The sequence below is a fragment of the Eschrichtius robustus genome, chromosome 16 (assembly GCF_028021215.1).
Source record: "Eschrichtius robustus isolate mEscRob2 chromosome 16, mEscRob2.pri, whole genome shotgun sequence".
Classification (NCBI taxonomy): domain Eukaryota; kingdom Metazoa; phylum Chordata; class Mammalia; order Artiodactyla; family Eschrichtiidae; genus Eschrichtius; species Eschrichtius robustus.
The window spans coordinates 29,931,919-29,958,424 of record NC_090839.1 but is presented as its reverse complement, the minus strand read 5'-3'; the positions used below and the strand labels follow the sequence as shown (position 1 = coordinate 29,958,424).

General features: G+C 45.8%; 1 protein-coding gene across 1 annotated transcript in view; it reads right to left on the bottom strand.

Moving 5' to 3' along the window:
* TGM3 (transglutaminase 3) overlaps positions 1 to 26,506 on the bottom strand; it is a 39,872-nt gene that overhangs the window by 1,913 nt on the left and 11,453 nt on the right. Inside the window, exons 3-12 of the mRNA XM_068524749.1 lie at positions 26,088 to 26,287; positions 25,501 to 25,743; positions 24,775 to 24,893; positions 23,254 to 23,382; positions 19,874 to 20,051; positions 19,635 to 19,770; positions 10,390 to 10,493; positions 8,298 to 8,543; positions 4,800 to 5,108; positions 2,294 to 2,451 (exon numbers count right to left, since the gene is read on the bottom strand). Coding sequence (XP_068380850.1) covers positions 2,294 to 2,451; positions 4,800 to 5,108; positions 8,298 to 8,543; positions 10,390 to 10,493; positions 19,635 to 19,770; positions 19,874 to 20,051; positions 23,254 to 23,382; positions 24,775 to 24,893; positions 25,501 to 25,743; positions 26,088 to 26,287 — 1,822 coding nt within the window. The remainder of the gene's footprint in view (positions 1 to 2,293; positions 2,452 to 4,799; positions 5,109 to 8,297; positions 8,544 to 10,389; positions 10,494 to 19,634; positions 19,771 to 19,873; positions 20,052 to 23,253; positions 23,383 to 24,774; positions 24,894 to 25,500; positions 25,744 to 26,087; positions 26,288 to 26,506) is intronic.

The window sequence follows — 26,506 nt, the reverse complement described above, 5'->3', positions numbered from 1 at the left end:
CAATCAAGATGAGATTGTCTTGATTCTCTGAAGGCTGAAGTAAGGGGAGGTTGCGTTAAGAGCAAATTCACACAAAGATGCCCAAAAGAAGAAAGAGCAGATGTCCTTTAAAAAGATTAAATAAGGGCTTCCCTGGTGGCGCAGTGGTTGAGAATCTGCCTGCCAATGCAGGGGACACGGGTTCAAGCCCTGGTCTGGGAAGATCCCACATGCCGCGGAGCAACTGGGCCCGTGAGCCACAATTACTGAGCCTGCGCGTCTGGAGCCTGTGCTCCGCAAGAAGAGAGGCCGCGATAGTGAGAGGCCCGCGCACCGTGATGAAGAGTGGCCCCCGCTTGCCACAACTAGAGAAAGCCCTCGCACAGAAACGAAGACCCAACACAGCCATCAATTAATTAATTAATTAAAAAAAAAAAAAAGATTAAATAAGAAAGTTTTTGATGGAATATTTCCAGGCTGTGTGTGTTCTGATTTCCTTTTAAAAGATGTTACACTCTCTTGAAAGACAAAGCTGATTTGATATGGAAGTCTAAAAGATGTAGAGTAAAAGTATTGAATTAAAGAGAAAGCTATAAGCAGGTTTGAGGATATTGGATAAGGGAATATAATGGGGGAAAAACTATCTTCATTTAAACACTGATAATTTTTATGCAGAATGTTTCATTTCGCAGCCTGAGGAGTGGGAAATGACACTTGCTGCCTGTCATTCTACAGGGATGGGGTGCATTTCTTGGAAACGTCCTGGGAAGCAGGAGAAGCTCAGGGGACAATCATGGATTGAGGATGAAAACTCGGTGGGCAGGAAAGAAGGCGAGCCTGGAGCCCAGAAGCTCTGTTCTAGTCCTTCCCAATGGGGGGGCTGTTTCTGTTTCACAACCACAGTGATGGGCCCACAACAGGGGTGGCACCCCCTCCCTAGCCCTGGAGGTGATGGACCACCCCCCTCCCCCCATTCTGAAGCACAGTCTAGACTAACCAGGACAATGAAAGAGCTCAATTGCAGGCTAGCTGCATGGAGCGGGTGCCTTGGGTCCCCCTGCCCTCTGTCTGACATCAGGAACCTCTGAAGCTGGGGTGTAGCTTAGGGAGGGTGGGACTAGGGCAGCCACAAGTACTCTAGAAATCTGGGGCTAGGGAGGCTAGTGGCACCGCGATGGAAAAATAAAAGGCAATCTCTGTCTAGACCGCTGGCACAGATGGTTTAGCAGACTCGGGAGGAGCCTGACCCATGAAGCTCTCTATGGGATCCCATGGGAAGATCCCATCTTCCTGATCCATTTGTCTGCCTGTCCTTCCCTGCCAGGCTCTCACCCCTCAGGTTTGTGCTGTCTGGCTCTGGCAGTCTCCACACTGGGCTGGGGTTGGCGTGGGTAGGGACAGGCTTGGAGTCAGCCAAATACTTCCAGCCCCAGTGCTAAGGAAGGAACAGAGTGGCCCCAAGTGCCTCCCGCTGACCTGCAAGCCCCCACATGCCTGGCCTCCTGAGAGGGAGCCTGGGAGCAGAGCCTGCAGCCAAAAAATGAGGTATCCTCATTCTCAACCACTGGGAAGATGCTGTTGCTGGCTCTGGATGTGCTGGATGCCCTGGAAAGGGCCTGAGGTCTAGCCCTGGCTCTGGCAGTAATTGGAAATTCCCTTCTCCTCTCTGGGCCTCAGTTTACTGATATGTGAAATGGCAGGACATGGGAGCTCGAGACTCGGTCTCTAAGAGTCCACAATTCTGTAACTCTGGGGTCTAGACTTGGGAGATGCACGTGAGTTATGCCCATTTCTGATTTGCTCTACAAATGTGTCCGGGGGCTGAACTGTGGGTTTCCTGCAGTCAGGACCCACCCCTTGTGGCCCCCTGTGATTCCCAAGCCTGGCACAGCCCAGGACACAGCAGATGTCCAGCAGTGAGCTGAAGAGCCCCTCTGGCCACTTCTCAGCTGGCATTGCCAGTGGGTCTAGAGCTGCAACCAAAGAAGCCACAGGGCAACGTGCCTGTGGATATTGCCAGACAGGGAGCAAGGATGCTGCTTTTTTTTTTGCCTCGTCACACAGCTTGCAGGATCTTAGTTCCCTGACCAGGAATTGAACCCGCGCCCCCTGCAGCAAAAGCTCTGAGTCCTAACCACTGGACCGCTAGGGAAGTCCCAAGGATGCTACTCTGAGTGGAACTCTTGGCTGATCCATTTGGCAGAGGCTGGAGCTGAGCTGGGCCCGGTCCTCAGCCTGACAGCAGGGAAGGGCCTTCTTTGTGGTCTGGGAGGGCTGGGCTGGCTGGAGAAGCACCCCTTCAGCACCCCTTTACCTCCAGGGTCAGGGTGGGGTTGTCCAGGATGATGTCCCTCTCCACCACCACCTCAGTCTCGTCGGCGACCTGGCACATGGCTGTGGCCCGGATCATGTTGTCTGCCTTCAGGTACTTCTCATACAGAGCATATGCGATCTTTACAGGATGCTGTATTTCTGGAAGGAGAAGTCAGGCAGCAGAGTGAGAGGGAGTGGGGTCGAAACCTTAAAAGCTGATGCCAAGCCAAGTCGATGTGAGCTGGCTGGGAACATCTGGAGCCCAGGCTTGCCTGAGCCCTCCCTGCCAGGCCCTGTGGGAAACATCTGTCTGCTCTGTGCAGGCTGCAGAGCAGGGGCCAGGGGGAGCCCAGGGCTCTGGCTGGATGGGCTCATAGGGGCTGAAGCCTCCTCCCTGTCCTGGAAAATATCGGAGGGCAAGTTTCCTTCTAAGGGGCAGGGGAAGAATATGAGGACTAACTCATTGCCCAATGATGAAAACAGTAATGATGACAACACAATAATAACTAACGAGGGAAGCCAGGGCTAAATAAGCGCTTGGGTCCTCCCCCGTCATCCAGTAGCCTGGGATTCTATGGCAACAGCATCTGAACCATCTCCCCACTTCTGGTCTCCCCTGCTTCCAATACATCCCCACACACCAGAAGATAGGCTTTAGAAGCACTTTCCCCCCCCAAATCATGTCACTCTTCTTCCATGTCACTTCAAAAATCTTCCATGGCCCCTCGCTGCCTCAGGAATAAAGTTCAGACCCCTCAGTATGGCCCTTCGTGACTCTCTCCCTCAAAAGAACGTTCTCTCCCATGCTTCTCATTGTCCTTTTGACAAAATAGGTACCTTATGACTTCCAAGCTTTGACTCACAAGGTCCCCTCAGATGCAAAGGCCTTCCCCAGCTTTCCTCCCTTTATCTGGCTCCTCCCCAAGCTTCAAGGCCCCTCTCTGACTCGCAGGGCAGGCAGCGAGGGTCCTCCCCTTCCAATGGGTGCAGGGCACTCCCCCCTCCCTTATGCAGTCGTGTTGGGTGGTCTGGGGGGGCCCCCGCATCCACAGGGTCATACGCCCCTTGAGGAAAGTCTGTGAGGAAGGTGCTGTCTCTGCTTTTAGCCCTGGAGGGATTTACCTAGCCTGCCCCAAATGTGGAGACACAGGCCCTTGCATCAGCTGGTCCAGCCCTCTTGGACAGTGAACGCTGAGGCTCAGAAAAGGAGGGGGACTTAACAGCATCGCCCAGAAAGTAGGTTAGGATGTCAGGCCTCCAGGACCACTTCACTTGCCTCCTCCCTCCCCTTCCCATTTCACTCTGCTGCCTCTTGCAGAAGTACGGCTTTTTAAAAACCATTTACCTCACGTAAATTATTTTCAGTCTACAGAAATAGCTCTTCTCTTGAGCTTTGAAGGTAAGTAATAGCCAGGCAGTTGCTCTTGGTATGGGGAAGATTTCTGCTAAATTCTGCCAGAAGAGAGGTTGCTAGGGATGCTGCCTTCTGACAGGTGTAATACAGAGGTGTTACCGTTTCTCTGCAGTTTCTCTGCAGACAGAATTCTTTCAAGATGGGCTGTGTAATTAATCAGTTTTTATTAGTTCCTTATGTGAAGCAAATAGCCACCCCACCCTTGTTAATCTGCTTTGTATAAGTCCAGACTTTTCATAACAGCTTGAAGGATTTTGCCAATGTGGGCACACCTGCATTCTAATCCTTCCACAGCCCCAGACTCTCTCTCCTCTACTTTGGTCCCCTCCCGTCTATCCTACCCAGGAGTACAGAGTCACGGTTCCTCCCAGAGGCTCAGACCTCCAAGAAAACCTATCACTGTCGCTGGGAATCAAGAAATTCCACCCACCCATTGGCAGCTGTGGGGGAACATTGGAGAGGGTTCAAGGCCTTGTGGTATATTGCAACCCTTCTAGGGTCAAACCCAGAAAGTGATTCATTGTGGGGTGGGGAGGGGTGGGGTAGGGTGGCAGCTGGTATGGGGGAGGGGTGGCAGCAATAAAACCTAGAAAATGGGTGGTGGCACTGGATTTAGCATTAGGAAATCTAGGACCAAGACTTGGCATTGCCACCTACTAGCTATGACACAATCTCTTAAGCGAGTCACAATCTCTCCAAGCCTCAGTTTCCACCTCTGTAAAAGGGAATACTGAAATCTGTCCTTTTAGAAGGTCAAATGTGATAGTACATACGAATATATAAGGAAGTACTCTGCACACTGGACAAAGTGGTATGTACCTGTAAGGGGTATTTGCAGTGTGTCTATTAACTGCCAAAGCCTCCCTCCTTCCTCCCCCAGGGCATAAAAGGATTTTGGTTGGCACCACACTGACTTGCACTGTTCACCATAATAGCAGCCTCCAAAACTTCAAAACCCCAGGCTTAACCACAAAGGCCACGTGCTGTTCCTTCCTTAATCAGTTGACTCAGTTCCAACAGGAACTCTCCAATCCCAAGAGAATACCAGCTACCTTGGGTGCATGGTACCCCAGCAACCTACAGGATGAGTTACCTTCTTCGGGACCCAGGGTTAGGGTGACGGAGTCCTTCCACACCTCGTGTACAAGTTTGCCATTGTAGACGATGGTCCAGGCTGTCATGTTCACCATCACTGTCTTCGAATCACTCGTTAGGTTTTTGAACATCAGGGCTAGGTTGACTTCTTTGCCCACTGTCAGTGCGCCAGTGATCTTGAACTTCCCGGATATGCTGGGCTTCAGTTCCTCTGTGCTCAACCTTTCTGCAGCTGTTGCTCTAAATGTCACGTAGGGTTTAAGTTTCCTCAAAGCCTTTTCAAATGCTTGCCTTTCCTGGCTGGAACCTGTGTGGTGGGAAAAGAGAGAAGCACCTCAGGGATGCGGTGGCAACCTGGACAAAGGACAGCATCCTGCCTGGAAGGGTGGCCTGGAACTAACACTGGTTCTGCTGCTTGCACAACGATTCTGATTCAAGCTAGTGTCTGACCTCTGCAGGTCTCCATTTCATCCTCCTTAACACGAGGCTCACATCCCAGCTGTTCCAATCAGCTCTAAATTTCCATGGAGATGTAGGGAAAGGTGCATAAAATTACTATATGGCTTGATATTTTGCTTAGGCTAATTAGGTTAGATCTCTCCCTTCCTTCCTTCCTGTCTTCCTTCCTTCTTTCTTTCTTTTGATAAATGGTCCTTTGTGAGACAAAGAAAAAACAGATAATTTAAAAGTAACAAAAACTGAGCTAAAAAAGTTTACAGTAAGTTCATAAGTGAAAAAAAGGTTATGATTTAGAATTAACTTCATTGAAAAAATTTTCAAACCAGTTTACCATGTTATTCTGCTTTGTTTCTAAAGATGCTTTGAGAATTGAAGAGTGGAACTTTTGTCCATGTCAGTTGACAAGAACTTCCCACAGTTGTTATGGTTCCAGGTTACGACTAGTTTAAATTGTCGAGAGAGTTCAGGTTTCATAAACACAAAGGCTGAACCACAGGTTGAGTTTCTGATTCTGACTTGGGTCATGGGTGCTGCTGAATGTGATGCTATAAACAGTCCCTGGAGAATGGCCAAGATCATGGCCTAAAAATCACAGCTCCTGGGGTGCTAAGAGCTGATAACCAACTCCGAGCCTCTGAGCCAGGGTAGACCACACAGTGCACATAAGGCTCCCTGCCTGACCTGAAGATAGATCCACTATCAAGGAGAAGGTATTGACCTTCCAGGAACACAGACAGAGATACACAAAGAATGACCATACTTACGCCCTCGCCCCTTAACTTCCCCAACCCACCTGTGAAATTTTAAGGCAACAGTTGACTTATTAGAAGCACTTTACAATTTAGTGAGGTCTTTCCCATAAGTTACATGTAACAACTGGCAGAGACCTCAGAGGCCAACCATTAAAGACCCTAAGAGGAGGAGCGACTGGTCCAAGGGACTGGTAATCTGGGAATTAGGGGCAGAAAGAGGGCCAGTCCCCAGAAGTCTAGACCTGAGTGTAGTAGTTCCTCCCTCACACCTTACTGAAAAGAAGACAGGCAGCCAAATTACCCAAGCTGATAGCTCCTGGTGGGCTGGGTTCCTTTTGGTGCGTTCCCATTCTCTAGCCGAGCTGTAAGTCCACACACAGGTCTGAAGGCTGTGCAGGGAGCTGAGCCTCTGTGCCCAGAACCTCGAAGCAGGTGTGTTTGCACAATGAGGCTCAGAGCCCACATACCTATATAGGTCACCTGCCAGGCTTACTTAAGACCAAGCTTCCTGCTGCTGTTTTCTCCCTTGGTGTTGCTGTTGCGCAAATGCTTAGCAACCCATTTTATGAGCTTTTCCTCCCTGGGGCCATCAGACAAAGGCTGGAATCATTAGGTAAGGAAGACTGGTCAACATCAGGCGATGTGATCAGCCCTGCTGTCACACAGGGACTGGGTCATCGCCAGGGGTCCTGCAGGGATCCCCCAATCTGGCCGTGGCCCCTTCCCATTGCTCAGGAGGTTTGGCTGGGACAGCCAGAGCCCCCAAGAAGCAGAATCAAGGTGTGACAGTCAGGTAAGGAACCCCACAGAATCACACAACCGTGTAAGCAGTGCACTTCAGAAGTCCCTCTGGGAGGTCATTCCAATGAAGTTGCAGATGTTCAAGTTGATAAAAATCATCACTATTTATTAAGTCCTCATTATGGGCCAGGCACTGCCCTTGGCACTTTCTGTACACTAGCTCATTTAAATCCCACTGAAGACAGGCCTTGCTCTTCTCATTTTACAAGTGAGAAAACGAGGGATCAGAGAGGCTAAGAATCCTGCTTGAGGTTGCACAGTTATAAGGGGTAGGATGGAGTTCACCTCCTGCCCGGGGTTATCTTTTCCTTGGTCCCTACTCTTGTTTCTGCATCATGACACTGTTGAGAATTCTTGTCACACACCGGCCTGTCCCCCTGGCCTGTGAGAGAAAGGCCATCTGACCCCAGCTGGGGGAATGGCCTGCATAGGTGGACTGGGGTCCAGCTGAGGGCACCAATCTCATCACCCTAGAGTCGTGCCTCAAAATGGCCACAAATACCACACCCAGAGGTTCATCCACCTCCCCTGCTCAGCTTTCCTGTTTTGTAAATGGCAGCCAACAGCAGAAGTCAGCAGGGTACGGAGCTGTGGGGTTCACTTTGGGGGCACGTGGGCACCTTCATGAGAGCACTTTTCTTGACACCTCAGAACGAGCAGTGAGGATCGGCTGAAGGAAATATTTCAAAGTATTTTAGAAAGAGTGACATGTTGACCACGTTAAGGAGTGATTGGCCTGCTAGAGCAAGCATTAATTCACTTTTGCCTGTTTCTAAAAATGAACATCACCTTCAAATGTAGAACTTTTGTCACCATTGAGACTCCTTCAAAGAGATAAGTCTCTGGCTCTGAAAGCAACTTCCTAAATAGAGCAACAAATGTAATTTGTGTTAAAGGTGGCCTCGTAGCAACTAGCCTTCTAGGTGACTTTAGGGAGACCAGCACTCATGTGGATGCTAAAGATTTCAGGGACTCGGGCGTTGTCCTCATGGTGTAAGCCCACCTCATCTGGCTTTTGGGGAGGCCTCTGAAGCAGACGAAGCAGTCCCCACATCTTGGGGGACTGTCCATTTCTTTTTTCAGAGAATGTTTCCTGCCTGTGTTTCTTAGAGGGGAGTGGGCTGACTGAGAGGCCCTCGGGGGGTCTCTCATGGGGGCCAGGTTTCTCCCTGTGATGTTCAGTCATGGTGCTGTCATCCCAGTTGTGTAATTGGCAAAGGGGCACAGCTGGAGATGAGCTGGACTGACAGCTGCCTGAGTCCTGTGGCAAATTCCCACTGGTACCGCGTCTTTTCATGACGGTTCTGTTCCCATGGGAAACAGTCTGGGGAGCTGGGCATTAGATGCCAGGGAGCAGTCCTACCATTCAGGCAGAATTGGCTGACAATTCGGAAGGAGTATGAGCAATTTTTCCTTCTCCACCTCAGAGCTGTCTTCCCACCGTTAAGCCCTGGGTGGCACAGCCCATCCACACCCCCTCCTACCTTCTGGGTACTTGTAATTTTCGGTGACATCCACGCGAGTGTTGCTGCCCACCGCCTTGGTACTGATGTTTTTGCCAACGAGGTAAGGGTCTGAGAAATTCTTCTTCAGGCCACCGGTCCAGGCATTGTAGATCCATGTGATGCGGTCGGCATTAACCTCAGCAAAGACGAAGGGCATGTCGAAGTCCCAGTCCACATTACCCTCTCGGAGAGCGATGACCGAAGCAGGGCCGCACTGGAACACCCCTGGGGGCCAGGGTGCAGAGGTTGGATACATGCCAAACCCAGGCCCATCTACAACAGTACACCCCATGGCCTGCTCCTCTGGGGCCCACCCATGACCACCCAACTCCCCTGCCTCTACCCCGCCAAACTCCTTCAACCCCAACAGTCTGCCCCCCTCTTTGGGCACTCAGCAAGACATTCCGGGGCTATTGTTATCTTCTGCAATAGTGCTCTGGTGAGACTCCACCTCCACAGAAGACGGCCCAATCCTGTATTCTGTGGGTGCATAATTTGTGCTGACCCACTGCCTTCAGTCTGTTTCCTAAAGGGGAAAGTCTTGCTGTCTTGTGCTCAGGGCTGCCTCTTTTCTACTCTGCAAATCATTCTTCCCAAATCACCCCCCTATTCCTGAAAGACTTTTCTGCATACCCAGCCCACAGGGATGTCATGCTTCTTTGGGGTCCCAAGCCCTGACCATCATCCCTTCCCGAGCACTCAGCATAGGTAGCTCAGACAGATAAGTAGGTAGGTAGATGGATACATAGAGAGATGGACAGATAGATAGATTCATAGATGAATGGATGGTTGGATGGATATAGATGTAGATGTAGGTATAGATATAAAGATATAGTTTCATTCATGAAGTGCCTAGCTGAAAAAAAAGCAAGGTGCAGCAGAATAGAAACAAGAGTATTATTCCATTTGTGTTTACAAAACAAATAAACAAAGACACACACACACACACACATACACACACACACACACACACATGCTTTTATAAGCCTGAAACAGTGACTTTCAACCTTTTTTTTTTTTTTTTTACCATGACCTCTAGAAATAAGTAGATTTTACATCATGGCACATATATGACCCTGAAACAAAAATTCCACAGGACAATTCTTATTCTTAATGTCCAATGCACCCTGATATTTTCTTTTCCTTTCCTTTCCCCCACCCCTTTCCATGATATTCTATTTCATTTCTTAAAATGATGGTCACAACCCATTAACTTGATTTTATAGCTGCTAGTGGATTGTAGTGAAAAGGTTGAATAGTGGCCTAGAAAATATCTGGAAGGTTACCCTCCTCACACCCAAGTTCCCCAAATCTAACGTTCATTGCTTCTGGTAGAGACGCTGCAGTTGGGGAAGGGAGTAAGACTTCAATTTCATTGTAAGTAAGTCCTTTTAGAACTATTTGAATTTTTTTTAAACCATGTGCCTATATGACCTTTATGATTTTTTTTTAAGTTTGAAAGAAACAACTGAAAATGAGGGTAACAGACAAGAATGCTCTGGAGGTCAGGGGAGGGAAGGGGAAAGGTTCCTGGAGAGCTTGAGACCCAAGCTCTGATGGGAGAGTGGCCACAGGTGGGAGCACAGGGATGGGGCCAGGCCAGCCTGCGTGAAGGAGAGCTCGGCCTGGCAGGGGACACATGTGAAGGTGAGAGAGGCGATGGGGGCCATGATCACAGAGGTCTGGAGCTGAGCCAGGGAATTTGGGTTAAATCCCAAGGCGATGGGGAACTGGAAGCTTTCTGTGCTGGGAGGGATGGGCTACCAGAGGTGGTGCAGGAGAATCATGGTTGGCAGGGGACGGCTCCTTTCCCTTGCTGCAGGGCACATGCCAGGGCCTCTGCAGCAGCCATGTGAGTGCAGGTATGGAAGTCATTTTAATAGCAGCCTGAACCAAGAAAATTAGGAGGGAAATCTACTTTCATAATATTTTTGTTTTAATCCCTCCCTGCCCTCTGGAGGTAGAGAGGATTTGGGTGACCTTGCTGTGCCGCTGTCCACCACTATAAAGAATCGAGAGGTCATGACTTAGAGCCAAACCCAGAGAAGGGGGCCGTCAGAGAGTTGGTTACCTTGGCTCATTTCCTGGGGGGTGGCGTCCAGAACCTGCCATCCACTGTATGATGGGCTTAGGTCAGTCCGCTCAAACCAGGCTTCATTCCAGACGTGGAAATTCCTGCAGACAGAAGCACAGACTACAGAGTTTGGCCAAGGCCACACAGCAGAGGAGTGGGAAAACACCACATCTCTGATCTGACAGTGCAGCACCCTGATACTCATCAAGTGAGCTTACTCTGTGCCAGATATTGTGCTAGACCTTGGCAAGCATTGTCGCACTTAAATTCTCACAGCACTGTTAAATGGGTACTATTTTTATGCACATCTCTTAAAAGGGGAAACTGAGGCTCAGAGAAGTTAAGCAGCTGACAATGGCAGAGTCAAAGTTTGGACCCAGGTATGCCTAACTCCAAAACCTAGGTCCTTGACCACCATGTTCTACTGCCTTTCTGAGGAGCAGAACAGATCTAGGTTAGAGCCAGAATCCAGCAAGCAAACCCACACAGCTTTCTCCTATGCATCCTGTTGGGGTACACTACTGTATTTCATGTGGGATGAAAATGAATGGGGTTGCAGCAAGAGTGACAGGTCTGGCTAAGAGCCACAAAGCCCTTGGGCTGAGGTCCGGATTGAAGAATGACATATACCAGTCTTAAAATGTTCTTCATCAATGGCAGCCCCTTGTCTCCCAATCTATATGTCTCAGTCATTTGTCCCCTCCCTCAGCAGGTATAACCAGTTAGCCGAAGCTTTATGCATTCTTGATTCTGCCCTCTACTCTCCCCCTCTCCAATCCCACAGCAACGACATAAACATTGGCTTGGCAGTTTTGGGTCCAACTTAGAAGAAAATGTAAGTAAGTCTGACATAAATTCAAGTTCTATCCAACTTGAAAAAAAATTTTGTTATACTCATGAGTTGGAGAAGATAGTTTTAAGCAGAGAACCAACTTCTGAATGATAAGTGTGACTAGGTAAAAATATTAAACTTGCATATGCCAAATAAACAAAGAAACAAACTATAGTTCTGTTTCCAGCATGGGAATAAGCTCATAATAGACAGTCCTTACTGCAGAAAACAATAAACTGGGGAAAAAAATACAAAAGACAGCTATCTGAGAGTAAACAAAGCAGGAGGATTTTGGGAGGGTGCCAAAACTTTTAGGAAGGGGCCAGCATGGGGCAAGTTGTACTTTGGTGCCCTTGCCCCTAAGGACAGGCTGCAGTTGAGGTAAAGTGCAGGGCAGTAAAAACTCCAACAGACAGCCTACATCTTTCTGACCTGGGGAGATAAGAAACTGAGCCTGGGTTAACCAGGGTTGCTAGAGAGTGAAGGGGAAGTCTTGGAAAGGAAAGAATCAGAAAGGGGGACCCAGATTTGTATATAAACTCTGCCTAAGCTTCTGGGTGACCTCTGAGCTAGGCATGTATGAGGCAAACTACAAGTAGTCCAGCTAAAAATTTAAAAAATGAACTGAAACTTGGGCTGCTGCCCACCATAAGTGAGATAGAATTTGCAGTTTGAGTCTACCTCAGGTATACTGCTAAGATAAAATGTAGAATCAAGAAGAAGCCAATGTCCAGGATACAATCCAAAATTAGTCGACATACAAAGAACCAGAAAAATGTAGCTTGTCCTCAAGGTAAAAGACAATCAACAGGGACTAACCCTTAGATAATCCAGATGTTGGAATTATTGGATAAAGACTTTAAAGCTGTTATGATAACTATTCTCAGTGTAATAAAGGAAAATATGATCATAACAAATGAAAAGAGGGGGCCTCTTAGCAGCAAAATAAAAAATATGAAAAAAAGAAGCAAATGGAAAATTTGAACTGGGAAAAAAACCAACATCTGAAATTAAATAATTCAATGGATGGCTTACTAGCAGAATAGAGAAAACAGAGGAAAGAGTCAGTAAACTTGAAGACAGATCAGTAGAAATTATCCAATTTGAAGAAGAGAGAAAAAAAGGTTGAAAAAAAATCAATTAAGCAGGGAAAATATATGCAACATGTATACTAGACAGAGATTTACTATAATGAATATTATAAAGTACTTACAAATCAATAAGACACAAAAGACCACCTGGAGGGGTGGGATAGGGAGGGTGGGAGGGAGACGCAAGAGGGAGGAGATATGGGCATATATGTACATGTATAGTTGATTCACTTTGTTATAAAGCAGAAACTAAGACACCATTGTAAAGCAATTATACTCCAATAAAGATGTTAAAAAAAAAGACACAAAAAAGGAAGTCAAACATGCCAATAATCGACAATGAGCAGGCAATTTTCATAAGCAATACAAATGATCACTGAACATATGAAAATAGTTTTAACTTCACCACCATTAAAAGAAAATTAAAATGACAAAGAAATACCATTACACTTATTAGACTGACAAAGATGAAAGCATAGGATGATACACATTGTTGTGTGATACTCATCATTGTGTGGGAAAACAAGCAGTGTTATACACTGCTGGTGGGAGTTTAAATTGGTATGACATTTGTGAAGGGCAATTTGGCAATGAGTTTGAAATACCTTTAAAAATCTATATACTCACTGAGCCAGTAGTTCCACTTCTAGGAATTTCTCCTATAAAAACCCTCACATTAGTGCACATAGATGAACATGGAAAGATGTTCACTGAAGCATTATTTGTAATAGCAAAAATAATGGAGGAAAAATTTATCAATAAGGAATTGGTCAGATAAATTGTGGCACAGCCGTGCAGGAGAATATCGTGCAGTGGTCCAAAAGAATGAGGAAAATCAATCTAGCACTGACATGGAAGATGTCTAAATTGTATGACCAAGTAAGAAAAACAAATTATAAAATAGTGTGTATATGTATATGTATAAGCTTATAAAAATATATACTAATATGATGAAACTATTTTGATTTAGAAAATTATACATTAAAAAAGCAGTAAAAAAAAAAAAAAAAAAAAGCAGTGAAAGTTAGTCCCCCATAATTCTATTATCTTAGATAACCACAGTTTAAATAATGGTTTGGTGTATATATTGTGCTCATGGACAGATTTTGGTGCATGTGAACTAAGTTGTACGTTATTTATTTCTGTAATGTTTTCATATTCTATAATGAAAATTACTTATTACTTCTGTAATTCTATAATTACAAAATAGATATTTAAAAATATGTATATTATATAAACACTAATAGCTAATACAGTTGTGTCAACACAGAAAATTATTAAGTTTTTTAACTGTCTTATATATCAACTCATTTAATCTTCACAATGCTCATATAAAATAGGAATAATTATTATCTCCTTTTGACAGTTCTAGAAACTGAGACACAGAGAAGAAGTTAAGTGACTTGTTCAAGGTCTCAAAGTGAGTAAATAGGCAGAGTGGGATTTTAACACAGGCAGAGGGCTGCAGGGTCCATGCTTTTAACTACTAAACTATACTGGCCCTCTAAATTTTAATTTATTGACAAGAAAGATATTAAAAATTATAAAATAGACTGTTAACTTGGTCCCATTTGGGTAATTAACACTCAATGCACATAAACAGAATGAAATGTCTGGAAGGATCTATCTCAAAATGTTGTTAGTGTTTTTCTTTGGGTAGCTATATTACTATTACTCTCACTAATTTATTCTTTTATTGTTTTATAATCAGGAAAAGATTGTTTTTGTTTTGCGTGTTGTAAAATGAAACCTGCAAGACTTCCTATGGGGACCACACTGGGAGTTCTACACTATACAGTTGTCAGAAGGAGTTAGAAGTGCTCCCTAAGTACTTATCAGGTGCACTGTGACCCTGCTACATCCTTCAGAGAACAAGGGGAGAGCTAAAAAGTCAGCTCCAAAACAAGACAGAAGGAATAAGGTCATAAGGGGTAAACAAACAGATAATGATAAATAATACCAACCAATGATATGAGTGGGAAGAGCACATACTCTCACTACTGTAAAGAAACATAGGTCATTACAAAATTTCTGGAAGGCTACAGCACTAGATGCTTTTAAAATGTCCATTCCCTTTAACCCAGGATATACCATTACTAGGAATCTTTCTTAAGGGACTAATCACAGATGTGCTCAAGATTTACATATAACAATGCTCGTTACTGTGTTATTTACAGTAGGAAAAAAAGGGGATAGGTAACATAGGGAATAGGAGATAGTCTATAGCAGGAAAAGAGATAATGGTTTAACCATTCAATGGAATATGATACTTTTAAAATCTTATTTTTTGAAGATTATTTAATGACATTGTGAAAATGTTCATAATATCATGTTTAGTCAAAAACACATGATTTAAGACTATGAAGTAGTTGGTTTCCAGGTGTGGGGAAAAGTAGGTTGTGTCTATCATATGCGCCGTCTTTTACCCATGCCTTTGTAAAATGTATGATCCCAATTCTATAAAAACAACAACGAATAAAGAAAAGATTGGATAGAAAACTATCAAATATTTAAAGTATGTGAACAATAGGATTACAGATGATTTTTACTTCTTTACATATTTCTGAGATTTCCTATAATTGTGAAAAAAAAGTCATCATAAAAATTATCTCCAGGCAGCCCCACAAAATGCCTTTTTGAATAGGTCCTTAAGATCGGTTAGAAGTCACCCAGGAGAAAGCAGGAGTGTGGGAAGATGACCCTAGAAGGGTGAAAGGAGAAAGAGAGGATGAGGAAACAGGGAGAACACCACGTTTCACATTCATCTCATTCCTGGCAGAGAGCTCTAGATAAGGGCGGGTTGGTTAACATAGATTGGTAAGTAGCTATGTTTGAATACTTAAATGCAAGGCAGGAATTTAAGACAAAGCAGATAACAAGTTCATCCTGGTCCCTCCATCATTTGAAAGCCAGCACTTTGCTCACAGTTACTTGGGATGTATGTGCCTTTCAAATGCACCATCAGGTTTGTTTCTGGTTGTGTGCCACGTTCTTTCCCACCTCCCAACCTTGGACTCTGCTCCTGTCTCGAGTGTTTCAGGAGTAGGAGTTTAAGAAAAGGACAGACTGAAGCATTTATTTAAAAAGATGCAGATTCCCGCCCCTCCCAGCTCCCTCCACTCAAATCAGTTCTAATGCGACCTTTGAAGTTTATAAACCACTGCCCCTAGAGACAGCAACTGAGTTATGCTTACCTCTGAATTCATGGGGTCAGGAGACCCTCTCTAGAAAGTGACCCAAATCCCTACCCATTCTGCCTATTTGTCCTTCCAAATGCAGTTCAGATACCACCTCCTTCAGAAAATCTTTTCCTAACATACTCAGAGGGTGCCAACCTTACCTCTGTGCTATCTCTGCATCTTGCATGATTCAGTTATTTGACATCTGCTCCGTAATCACCCAGCTTCTCATGCAGCTAGGAACTCCTCTAGCGAGATTCCTGTATCTCACTCCTCTTGGTGCCCTGTGCCCAGTGCAGGGTCTGGCATGCAGTACTTACATCATGCTCACTGAATTGAGTTGTTCTGGAACCTGGACACTCTTGCAGCCTTGGTTTCCTTGCTGTGGGTCTGAGCAAGCTGCTCCAGGTACGTTGGGGACTAGCTAAGTATTAGTGGAGGCTGGTGGCCATGGAGAGATGCATTAGGAGCCAGGGCTCGAGTGGGGGGTATGGGTTCTGACAGTTCTTCTCCAGAACTGACCGACTCCACCTCCCTGACCACAGGGCTGGGAAATCTCCATCTGCCTTCCACCTCGGAGCTCTACAAAAGGCTACAAATAGAGTCAAGTCTGTGACTCGAGAAACCGGGGAATCAAGTTGAATGAAATAAGAAAACGAGCCAGAAATGTCAAGATAAAGATAACCTTGGCCGAACTGTTCCAAATCATTTGGTTGCAGGTCTCAGAAACCTCCTTTACAGTGGCGTAGAAGGGAACCATATTAAAGAAGCTTCCCCCAGAGTGTCCTGACTCCGAAGAAGTGAAAACTCCAGAGCCTCGTGCCTTTTAAGTCCAACCACTGTCATGAGCAGAATGGCTTAGAAGAAAATGGACCCCACTGGATGCTGTAATGTGATTCAAAGAAAGATCTAGAAGAAATTGTTGAGGTCCCCGACCTGGCCCTTCATTTTACAGATGGGAAACTGAGGTACAGAAAAGTTAAGGAATTTATGTAAAGTTAAACACTTATTTAGAGCATCCGAATGTCTCCAGCTGTTTACCGGTGCTTCTCCCTGGGCCTCTGTTTTCTCATTTATGAAATGAGTAGGTCTCTCTCTAAGATCCCTTCCAGCTCTAATGTTCTTTGACTGGGGAGAGTCCTGTTGACAGACACCTAGGTCCACCTCCAACTTGGATGCTATTTCAGTTTGACTTTGGGCAAGTTGTTTCTCCCCACTGAGCTCCTGAGACAGCATCTAGTATCATAGAAAAGTTGCATTTGCTGCCTAAGTGTGAAACTAAGAACCCAGCTTTGCCACCTGGTTGGTGTCCAGCCACTCCTTTTCTGGAAAATCTCAAAGTAAGTGGTCAGAATCCTCAAACATCAGTCAGGAATAGTGATATCATTCTTTGACATCTCTCTGGTGCTTCATAGTTTGGGTTCGAATCCCAGCTCCACCATTTTCTAGTTACCTGCCCTTGGGTGAATGACTCTGTGTCTCAGGTTCCTCAGCTGTAAAATGGGGTGTTCATAATAGTACCTACTTCATTGTTTCTGAAGAGTACATGCAAGCACTCAGAACATTACCTGGAACACAACAATTGCTCAGCAAATTATTAGTTGCTGCTGTTATTATTATTAAGCACTTTTAGATGCTTAACCTCACTTGATCCTTACATTCTATTACTTTAAGCAAATCTGGACAAGGTTCTAAAATCTTTTAACATTTGCAACATACAAAGATTCAGTTGGAAGGATTTCTGTTCAAACCCAAACTGTCCTTTTAATAATAGGTTAGTAATTCCACTCTATGCAGAAAATGACTCGTGGGATAGCTCCCCCACTACCCCCTGGTGGGAACCATGTTGAAGGGATGTGATAGCTCCCTTGGGAGGGGTAGATCTTACATAAAAAGTGGGGCAAGCTGAAGCTTCAGAGAATAAAAAATTAAAGAGACTTAAGTGAACATCTAGTTTCAGGCCAACCTTTATATTTCACTGCTGGGGAAATTGGGGACCAGAAACATGAAGTGGCTTTCACAAGTTCTAGAGCCAGATGGTAGTGGGGCTGGAACTAGGGTTCAGGACTCCCTGTCCGCACACCACCCAGTGCTGGTTCCCCACCCACAGCTGGTAGGGAGGAGGAAGGGGAGGGACTCACAGCTCTCACTGCTTTCTGAGGAGGGTTCTGATGAGGGGGGATGAGACTCCCAGGAAAAATCACAGCTTTAGGGCCCAACACCCTGCAATGAGGCCAACAGAAATGACAGTGGCGACACCCTGGAATGTCTCCACAGGCCCAGACTTGCCCCAAGGAGATTATATTTGGAATGAATTATGAAGCTAATGTGGAGTGGTAGCATGAACTAGGAACCAAGAGATCTCAGGGCTAATTACAAATTCAGCTTAAAGGCCCCACCTTCTTGTTCCCAGGAAGTCTTCCTTGATGGCTCCCTCCCTGAATTCCCACAGTGCTTACTGTCTGAATCATGCACCTGGCATACCCCACGCCATCCCACGTTGCTAAATAGCTTCTACTCATGGCCTCCCCACTCCTTATCTCCTAGCAGCACCAGATGTGCTCTCAGTGGAGGGACTGAGCCTTAAGCATTCTGGTCTCCCTGCAGTTGCTAGTGTGCAGGCTGATCACAGAAGGGTTACGCCAAAGGGGACCTCCCCTTCCCCAAATCAGTCATTTGTTGAACCAAGCATCTCCTTTTGTGAAGGAAACCAAAGTCAGGAATGGCATTGTCCCAAGGATCAGAACAGGTTATAGTGGGATTTTGGACACAGTAACAAAAGAAAAAAACAGGGAGAAGAAAAGACCTTCATTTATGAGAAGCTGGGGAAAAAAACCTCTCTGTAAGTAGCCGTGCCACTAGAGGGAAACGTTGTGTATGGGCAGATTAAGAAAGAACATCTGAAATAAGCTTTCTCTTCCCCATTAAACCCTAGAATCCATGTGACCTTGAGTGAATTCATACTCCTCCCTCCCTTCAGAGGGGAGGGGATGCTTACACTACTCAGTGCCATTATTGGTGTGGGGTGTTGTTTATTTGTTTTAAAAGCTTTTTCTGTTAATTTTAATATTCCTTTGACTTTATTAGTTACCCTGAGTACATTTCAGTAAAGTTGGATCTACTTATTCTGGGAATAATAAATAATAAAGAATTTTTTTATAGACCATTTCAGAATTGAACATCTGGAAATAAGATGGCATCTGTTATCAGGTTATCTAGACAAGTATATGCATGTGAGGGATTATGTGTGTGTATAGCCTTTGAAATGGATTCAAACAATGGATTATTGACATGCATGTAGTACTTTATATACATAGACACATAGATATCTGTGTGTATATACAGATATAGACATAATTATTTTCAGTTGCCATCTGGTAATAACTTGGCATATGGTATAATCCTAAATAGCTGTAACAATACCCATTTTATGTATATATGCAGCTATACAAAGTTATGAATATATGTCTATAAGTTTTAGATAACTTACTTCCAGTTGGCATCTATTATATATTACATACATATGTGTGTGGATAGATACGTGTGCACATAGCATATTTATGGTTAGAAATATATATGCCCAGTTACATATAAAGCTTCTTTTTTTTCAGTTGGAATCCAGAATAAGCTAACATTTTGTTCTATCAACCAAGATACACAGAAAGTATATATGCATAAGAGAAAATGTGTCGCTTTTCTCTAAGAAAACCCAAAAGTCATATGGGTTGCCTGAAGTGACATAAATCTATATTTATTACTAGAAAATCAATAGTTTCAGTGTTTATCTTCTAAAGTAGCATAGGGTCTAGTGGGCACTACAAATTCAGGGAAGAGCCCAGGAATCATATCTTTCACTGGTATAACAGCCTTCATCTGGCGGCGAGATAAAGTAGACCATCAGAATTTTCAGAACTCTGAGAAGAGCTGTTTCGGGTCTTGCTAGATTCTTGCTAGATTCAGCATTTTCATTTTACACTTGATCTTAGCCAAAAGGCCAAGACGTGATAGCATTCCCACTCTAAACCATATGTTGACATGGTACTTGCCTCCCAACTCCTGTTTGGAGCTGGGTCCCAGGAGCTGGGGAGAGCTGGGGAGAAGCTGCTCAGATGTGGTGCTCAGAAAGGGCCAGACACTCACCATATGCTGTCACTGCCTTTGTCCATGGGCCATCCTCTGGGGTCATAGTACACATCCACGCTGAGGTTTTGGTCTGTGTCATGAGCTGAGTTGAAGTTGGTGATAACTCGGGAGGGAATCCCCAAACACCGCAGCGCTGCAAGTCAAGGGCAGTCTGAGGACTCGGGGTGCAGTGGAGATGGTACCTTGGGGTACCCCACTGCTGCCCACCGAGGAAAGGCACATCACACCCAGAATACCTGTGTTGAGGGTCCCAGCGAAGACCCAGCACTGGCCGTATCGGACTGGCCTGAAGCCAGAAATTTGCCACTTCTTGAGGATCTCCACGCTGCCATTCCAGTTCCTTGGGTCCTGGCCACCTGTGTAGTTACCACTCCAGTTCCCAGCAACCACACCATAGTCATCATTGTTATTGATCTGGGCAGGAAAAAAACCCCAAAGAAATCAGCACAGAGAGTGACATGCAGAGTTCAGGGGACAAGATAAGGAGAAAAGGAAGGAAGCCAGGGAGCCTCCTTCAAGTGGATTTTCTGTCTTTCTGGGTGATTTGGATGATAATTGGGATAATGATCCCCCTAAGGGTATCGAGTGGTATATGAATTTAAAAGTGCTTTCCTTAACAGGCCATGTTTGCCCCTAATTCACATATCATTCGCAGCTCACAGGGAAAACTGAGGCTCCGTGGCTTGTCAGTGGCGAGGGAGGGGCAGAAAATCAGCCTGCTGGCAATTTCTGGCCAGAACTCATGGGGTGCTGCTGCTGCCTGACTTGGAAGCCCATGGTTTGAAGCTCTCTTTTGGTGTCCTGGTCTTCTAAAAAGATCATTTTAGAACTTTAGCAACTAACTTCTTCTTGGAAAGAATAAAGATGGACTGTTGCTTTTCATTCATTCATTCATTCATTCATTCATTCCCTCAACTTAAGGCATGATCCTTGTATAAGTAACACAACCACGATGCAGTATGAAAAGAGCACTGGACTAGCAATCAAAAGATCTGAGTTTCTTAGTCTGAGTCTTTTATAGACTCATATTGAAATATTTAGGGATGAAATGTTATAATGTCTGGGATTTATCAAACAATCTGTGGAGGAAGGGACAGAGAGGAAACAAGACTGGCCTTGAGTGGGTAATGGCTGAAGCCAGTGATGGGTACGTAAGAGTTCATTTTACTTTTTCCTCTACTTTTGTGAAAGTCTGAACTTTTCCATGATAAAAAGTTAAAAGAGAATGAAAAAAGGAGAAACCTGAGAGAGAAACAAATGTCGTATATTATCGCTTATATGTGCAATCTAGAAAAATGGTACAGATGAACTTATTTGCAAAGCAGAAATAGAGACACAGATGTAGAGGACAAATGTATGGTTACCAAGGGGGGAAAGGGGGTGGTGGGATGAATTGGGAGATTGGGATTGACATATATACACTACTATGTATAAAACAGATAACTAATAAGAACCTGCTGTATAGCATAGGGAACTCCATTTTGCTGTACAGTAGAAACTAACACAACACTGTAAAACAACTATACCCCAATTAAAAATTTTTTTTTAAATAAAGTAAAATAAAATAGATAACTAATGAGAACCTACTGTATAGCACAGGGAGCTCTACTCAATGCTCTGTGGTGACCTAAATGGGAAGGAAATCTAAAAAAGAGAGGATATATGTATACGTATAACTGATTCACTTTGCTGTACAGCAGAAACTAACATAACATTGTAAAGCAACCCTACTCCAGTAAAAAATTTAAAAAAAAAGAGGAAGAAGAAACCCGAGTTGCAAGCCCAGCCTGGCTGCTTGTCAGCTGGGTGACTGCTTGCGGGCGAGTCGATTCACCTCTCTGGGCCTTCATTCTTCACCTTCCAACACAGGGAACGTTAGAAACAAGTACTCCCTCAGCTGTCTTCCAGCGGCCAAGTTTTCAGAGTTTATGAAGCTTTGACTAGCATTTATCCCAACCTTACAATGAGAATGGCTCCCTCTCTCTGTGGGGGCCACAAGGGCAAGGCCTATGAGGATGAACAGTCTGGAAACAGAAGGATCCTTGCCCAGGACAGGCTGACCCAGCCTTCCACCGCTCCTCCATGTGGTGGGTGAGCTCCACACCCCCTCCAGGACGGTCTGGGCTGGAATAGCAGGATGGGGCCAGATGGGGCTCCTTCAAGATGGAAGACTGCGCGGCCCAGCCCCATCTCCTGAGTCACAGGTGCACCAGCCTCCAAAGTGGTAATCAGCAGGGTCATCTCTGACTGAAAGCCGAGGTTTCAAAGCCCCACACAGGCCATAATTAGCTCGTGGCCCAGCCCAACCAGGAGGGCTGGAGAGAGAGTGGGGAGGTATCGCTGAGGCACCCAGCTCTGAGATCAAGTGGTTTGTCTGGAGGGCAGGGGTGAGTCAGCAACTACTGGAGCCAGCTGCCTCCCCTACCCTCTCCTGAGCTGAGGAGGCTCAGCTTCCTAAATTGCCTGAATCCAGCTTCCCTCGACCTTGGCGTTGGCTTTAATCCACCCCCTCCTGGGCCACTTGGTTTTCGAGGTTTGGCCCAGGCCCCACTCCCTCTCTGCACTCTTCCCGGCTGCCTTGGTTCCCACCATTTCCTCAGCGCCTCCACATTGCCTGGGCCTCCCCACAGCTGTCCTGCGAAGTTTGGGTTAAGAAGTGCTGTCTGATGACCCCCGATATCTATCATGCAGTCAGAAGGTCATTCAAATTTCTAACCGTGTAACTAGCTTGTTAGCTTGGATATTCTCCCAACTCAAAATTGACTTGAAATGCCTAGTCCGTTAATCAAAAAAAAAAGTTAAAGACACTTCTGAGTAATCATTTAGTTTCAGAGGGTTAAAGTTCAAGAACTCTCTGACTTTTAGCTTTTTACTTTGTAACTTTTGAGCAGGCTATCCCTTGTTTGGATACTTTCTGATGGAGGTGCTCTCTGCTCACTGACTACAGAGCAGTGCGTTCCTCCAGCATCCAGCTTATGTGTGCATCTGAGTGCGTGTGGGCATGTGTCTGGGGAGGTGGGGACAGGTTTCTCACGTGGAGGGACTGGGCAAGTGTAGGAGGCCCTGTGCGGGCAGTTGGAGGCCTTGTTCTGGCCAGACTCACAGGCTGAGGCTGTGAGTGAGTCACTTCAGCGCCCTGGCATCAGTTTCCCCGTCAAGACAATGACTGTGTTGGCCTCTGCCCTCCCCGCTGGCACTCGAGCCCTCTGTGCTGAGGATGGGATGAGTCGGAGCAAAGGAGGTTAACGTTTCAGGCTCACTCAGGAGCTTACCCCCTTTCCCAGGAGCCCCAGGGATGGAGCAAATTCTCAGCTTTGCCTCCTCCTGGTCCTGGCAGACACCCAAAGATCAAATCCTTCGTCATTGGAGGAAGGCCTCGCAATACAGTGGAAAGGGCTTTGGAGCCAGGCAGTCCAGTTCTGCCTTTGCCACTCACTCACTGTGTGTCTCAGGAATGTTCTCTAATGTAGAGGCTCCATGTGTGCGAAATGGGGATGGTAACAGCCACAACTATATTTTGTGAGATGTCAACCAACGCTATAAGTGGTTGTGCCTAACCCACAGCTGGGTTTGATATACAGGAATAACTAGTTATTATGGTTTTCTCATCACTCACCATTGCACTCAGCACCCGGCCAATATACTGGGGGTCGTCTCTGCGGGCCACATCATTAACAGGGTCACGGCGAAAATTCAGACTATTATCCAGCAGAGAGAGGCAAATGTTCAGAATGCCTTCTTCAAACTGTTCAAAATGGGACCATATGTTACGATGAAAGAAATGACAAGTAGTATCGGCTTATTGAAGGCATGGGGGCTACACTGGTAAGAACCATGGGCTCTGCCCAGATCCTTCCACTCTGCAGCCTCCCGAGCTGAGAGAATCTGAGGAACAACCACCCAACTTGGGCTTTAACCCTGCAAACTCATCCAGAGCTCTTGCTATACACAAGGCCTTGCACTGAGGCCCCTATAGTTAATGGCACTCCCTCGCTGTTATGAACTTGAGAGCAATCACTTGGCCTGTCTGGGCCTCAATTTGTCCATCTTTATAACAGGGGATCAGACTGAGCTCATCTCAAAGTTTCCATCTAGATCTGACATTGATCTTGAGCATATTACTCAGACTTTGGGGGAACTGATTAAAAAGATAAAATGTCTCATAAAATTGGAATTTGAAGCCATTTTCACAAAATCAGACTTATTTTTGTCATTGCTTCTCAAATGGAGAAGGCCAAGCTCTTTCTTGCCTTAGGGTCTTTGCATGTGCAGTTCCTTCTACCTCCAGCTCTCTTCCCCAAGAGATCTATCTGGCTCCTTTGCCTCCTTCAGGTTTCTGATCAAAAGTTCTTCTCTAAGAGAGGCTCACCCAGATCTCGCCCTTCAAAATATCTTCCCTTCCACCCCCGGGTGCACCTTATGCCATTACCCACCCCACCCCACTTTTTTTTTGAATGAAATTTAACACAGAACCCAACATATAAAACTCAACATATAAAATATATGGCAGATGTGCTCTGGCTGACTACAGAATGGGGTCTGGACATGGCAGAGAATGCACCTGTCCACCCCCTGCTGGACATGCAAGGTACCTCACCCAAGGCACTTCATTGTAATGTCTTCATTTGTCTACTGGAAAAAAGAAAAGGTGGAGGGAATCCCTGGATGTTTTTTAGGCTGAGCAAACCTGGGAACTCTGTGGACTCAGATGTCATACTAATGAAGGACCTTTGAAAGGTCGAATGCACACACCAAGGAAGCTTCATCACATTCTTACCTAAAATGAATAACAGAAACTACATTATTGTCCCAAGTGTCTCTACTGGGCCTTATCCTCATTTGTGCATCATGGTACTAATAACACTTCATTGCATCAATTTAGTTATGTGTCTGTTTTTCCCACTAGATTGTGACCTCCTCAAAGACAGGAAATATGTCTTATCCATCTCCTGTATCCATAGTGTGCAGCTTGGGACCTGGCACATAGTAGGTCATCAGTAAATGCCTTCTGAATGGATGAATGAACAGAAGGCAGGCGAATGGACAGATTTGGGAACTTCCGCCTATCTGTGGGGCCAGCGGCTGAGCTTCTTGGGTATGATAGGGACATTACCACCAGGCTTTATGATCTTTTTACCTGTCCATAGTTCCAGCCAATCGTGCTAATGTAACTTGTTCTTCCCACGAAGATGATGCCAGAATCTTCCTGAACATACTCCTCTCTCTCATCATGGTTGCTCATAAAGACACTATCGGCTGTTTGACACAAAAAGCAGATATTAGGGGTTATAGAGAGGACTATAGAGACCAGTCCTCCTCTCAGTCCTGAGTACCATCCTGGGGGCTGGAGCAAGCCCCACCTGCAACCCTTCACCCAACCTCCACTGAGGAGTGAAACCTTGGGCTATAATGCTTCCACCTCACATTATGGGAACTATGAGCTTGAAAAAGAAGCTGGGATGACCTGAGAATCTGAAAATGAGACCCCTGGGAATGAAACACTTGCTTCTTCAGGCACAAGCTATCTCCATGCTGCAGAATTGTGCTGTGGTCATTACACCATACTATACGGTTTTCAAAAGCTCATGAGATCCCTGCAATAGCTCCGGAAATAGCAGGACGTCCATTTAATGGTGAGGAATTTGATGCTTAGAAGGGTAGATTGACTGCCAGACACACAAAGCTGGTTAAATGGCAAAGCTGGACTCAAACCCCTGGCTTCTGACTTCTAGCTTCTGTGTTGTTTCCATATTCCACAAACTTTCCCTAATCAAACCTGAGCCCATGAAAATCATTCCCCCCATCTCCTTTCCATGGGCATCGCTTAGCTGATGGCTGGGAGTGTGTGTGGCTAGGTGCCTACCTTGCAACCAGGGGTTAAAGAGCAGTATGAATGTTCCAAGTTTCAGAGTGGAGTAATTGCCCTCGGAGGAGATATGAATGCTCAGCGTGTACCTTCCTATGGGTGCATTGGCAGGACTGAGGATGGAGATGCTCAGAACATTGTTCTTGTTGTACATAAGTTGTGCACCCCAGCCAGTGCCACTTATCTTGTCGGAGAGTGGAAACACAGCCTTTGTCTTGGTCGACTCTGAGGGGTAAGGCCCTGTAAAAGAAGGCATAGGACAATGGAAACCAAGTAGTGTTGGCCAGACTGTGGGGAGAAACCAAATTCCAATATAACTGCCGGGGCCCTTTGGGAGACATCATACAATGAAGCATTGTGTTATGGCGCTGGAAGCAGCTGGAGAGACCACGTGGGCCAAATCCCTCTTGATGTGAAGACTGTGACCCTCAGACTCGGAGACAGGCAGAAACTTGCTCAAGGTCACACCAAGTCAATGGTAGAGCTGGGCTAAAGCCCGGGGCCACCACCACCACCATCCCTTGGATGCACAGCCCCAAGGTCTACTCAGATGTGTGTTGGCTGGGGGAGCAGGGAGCAGGTACCTGTGGAAGCTGTGAATGTCACATCTCTATGGCTGAGACTTCGGTATAAGGTCACTGACATGTAGAAGAGTTGGCCTCTCCTCACGATAAGCTCCTGGCTGAAGAACTTGTCTGTGTGATGTGCCTGCCCATTGTCGGTTGTCTGCCAGTTGACACTCTGGAGTTCTAAAGCCGCGAGACAGAAAAGAAGACTTGAGATCCTCAGAGGCAAGGGATGGTGGTGTGGGGGAAAAGGTGTAAGTTACCAAAGAGACTGCTTTTGGACAGGGCTCGCTGGGGAAGAATCTTCTAGAAAGAATCACATTAAAATGCAAGCATAGCAAGCACTTTACAACCTATTCCCATCTGCCTTTTCAGGCTGCTGAAGCTCTGCACACACTAGTCCCACTTCCCTCTCCACCTGGCCAACTGTCACTCAG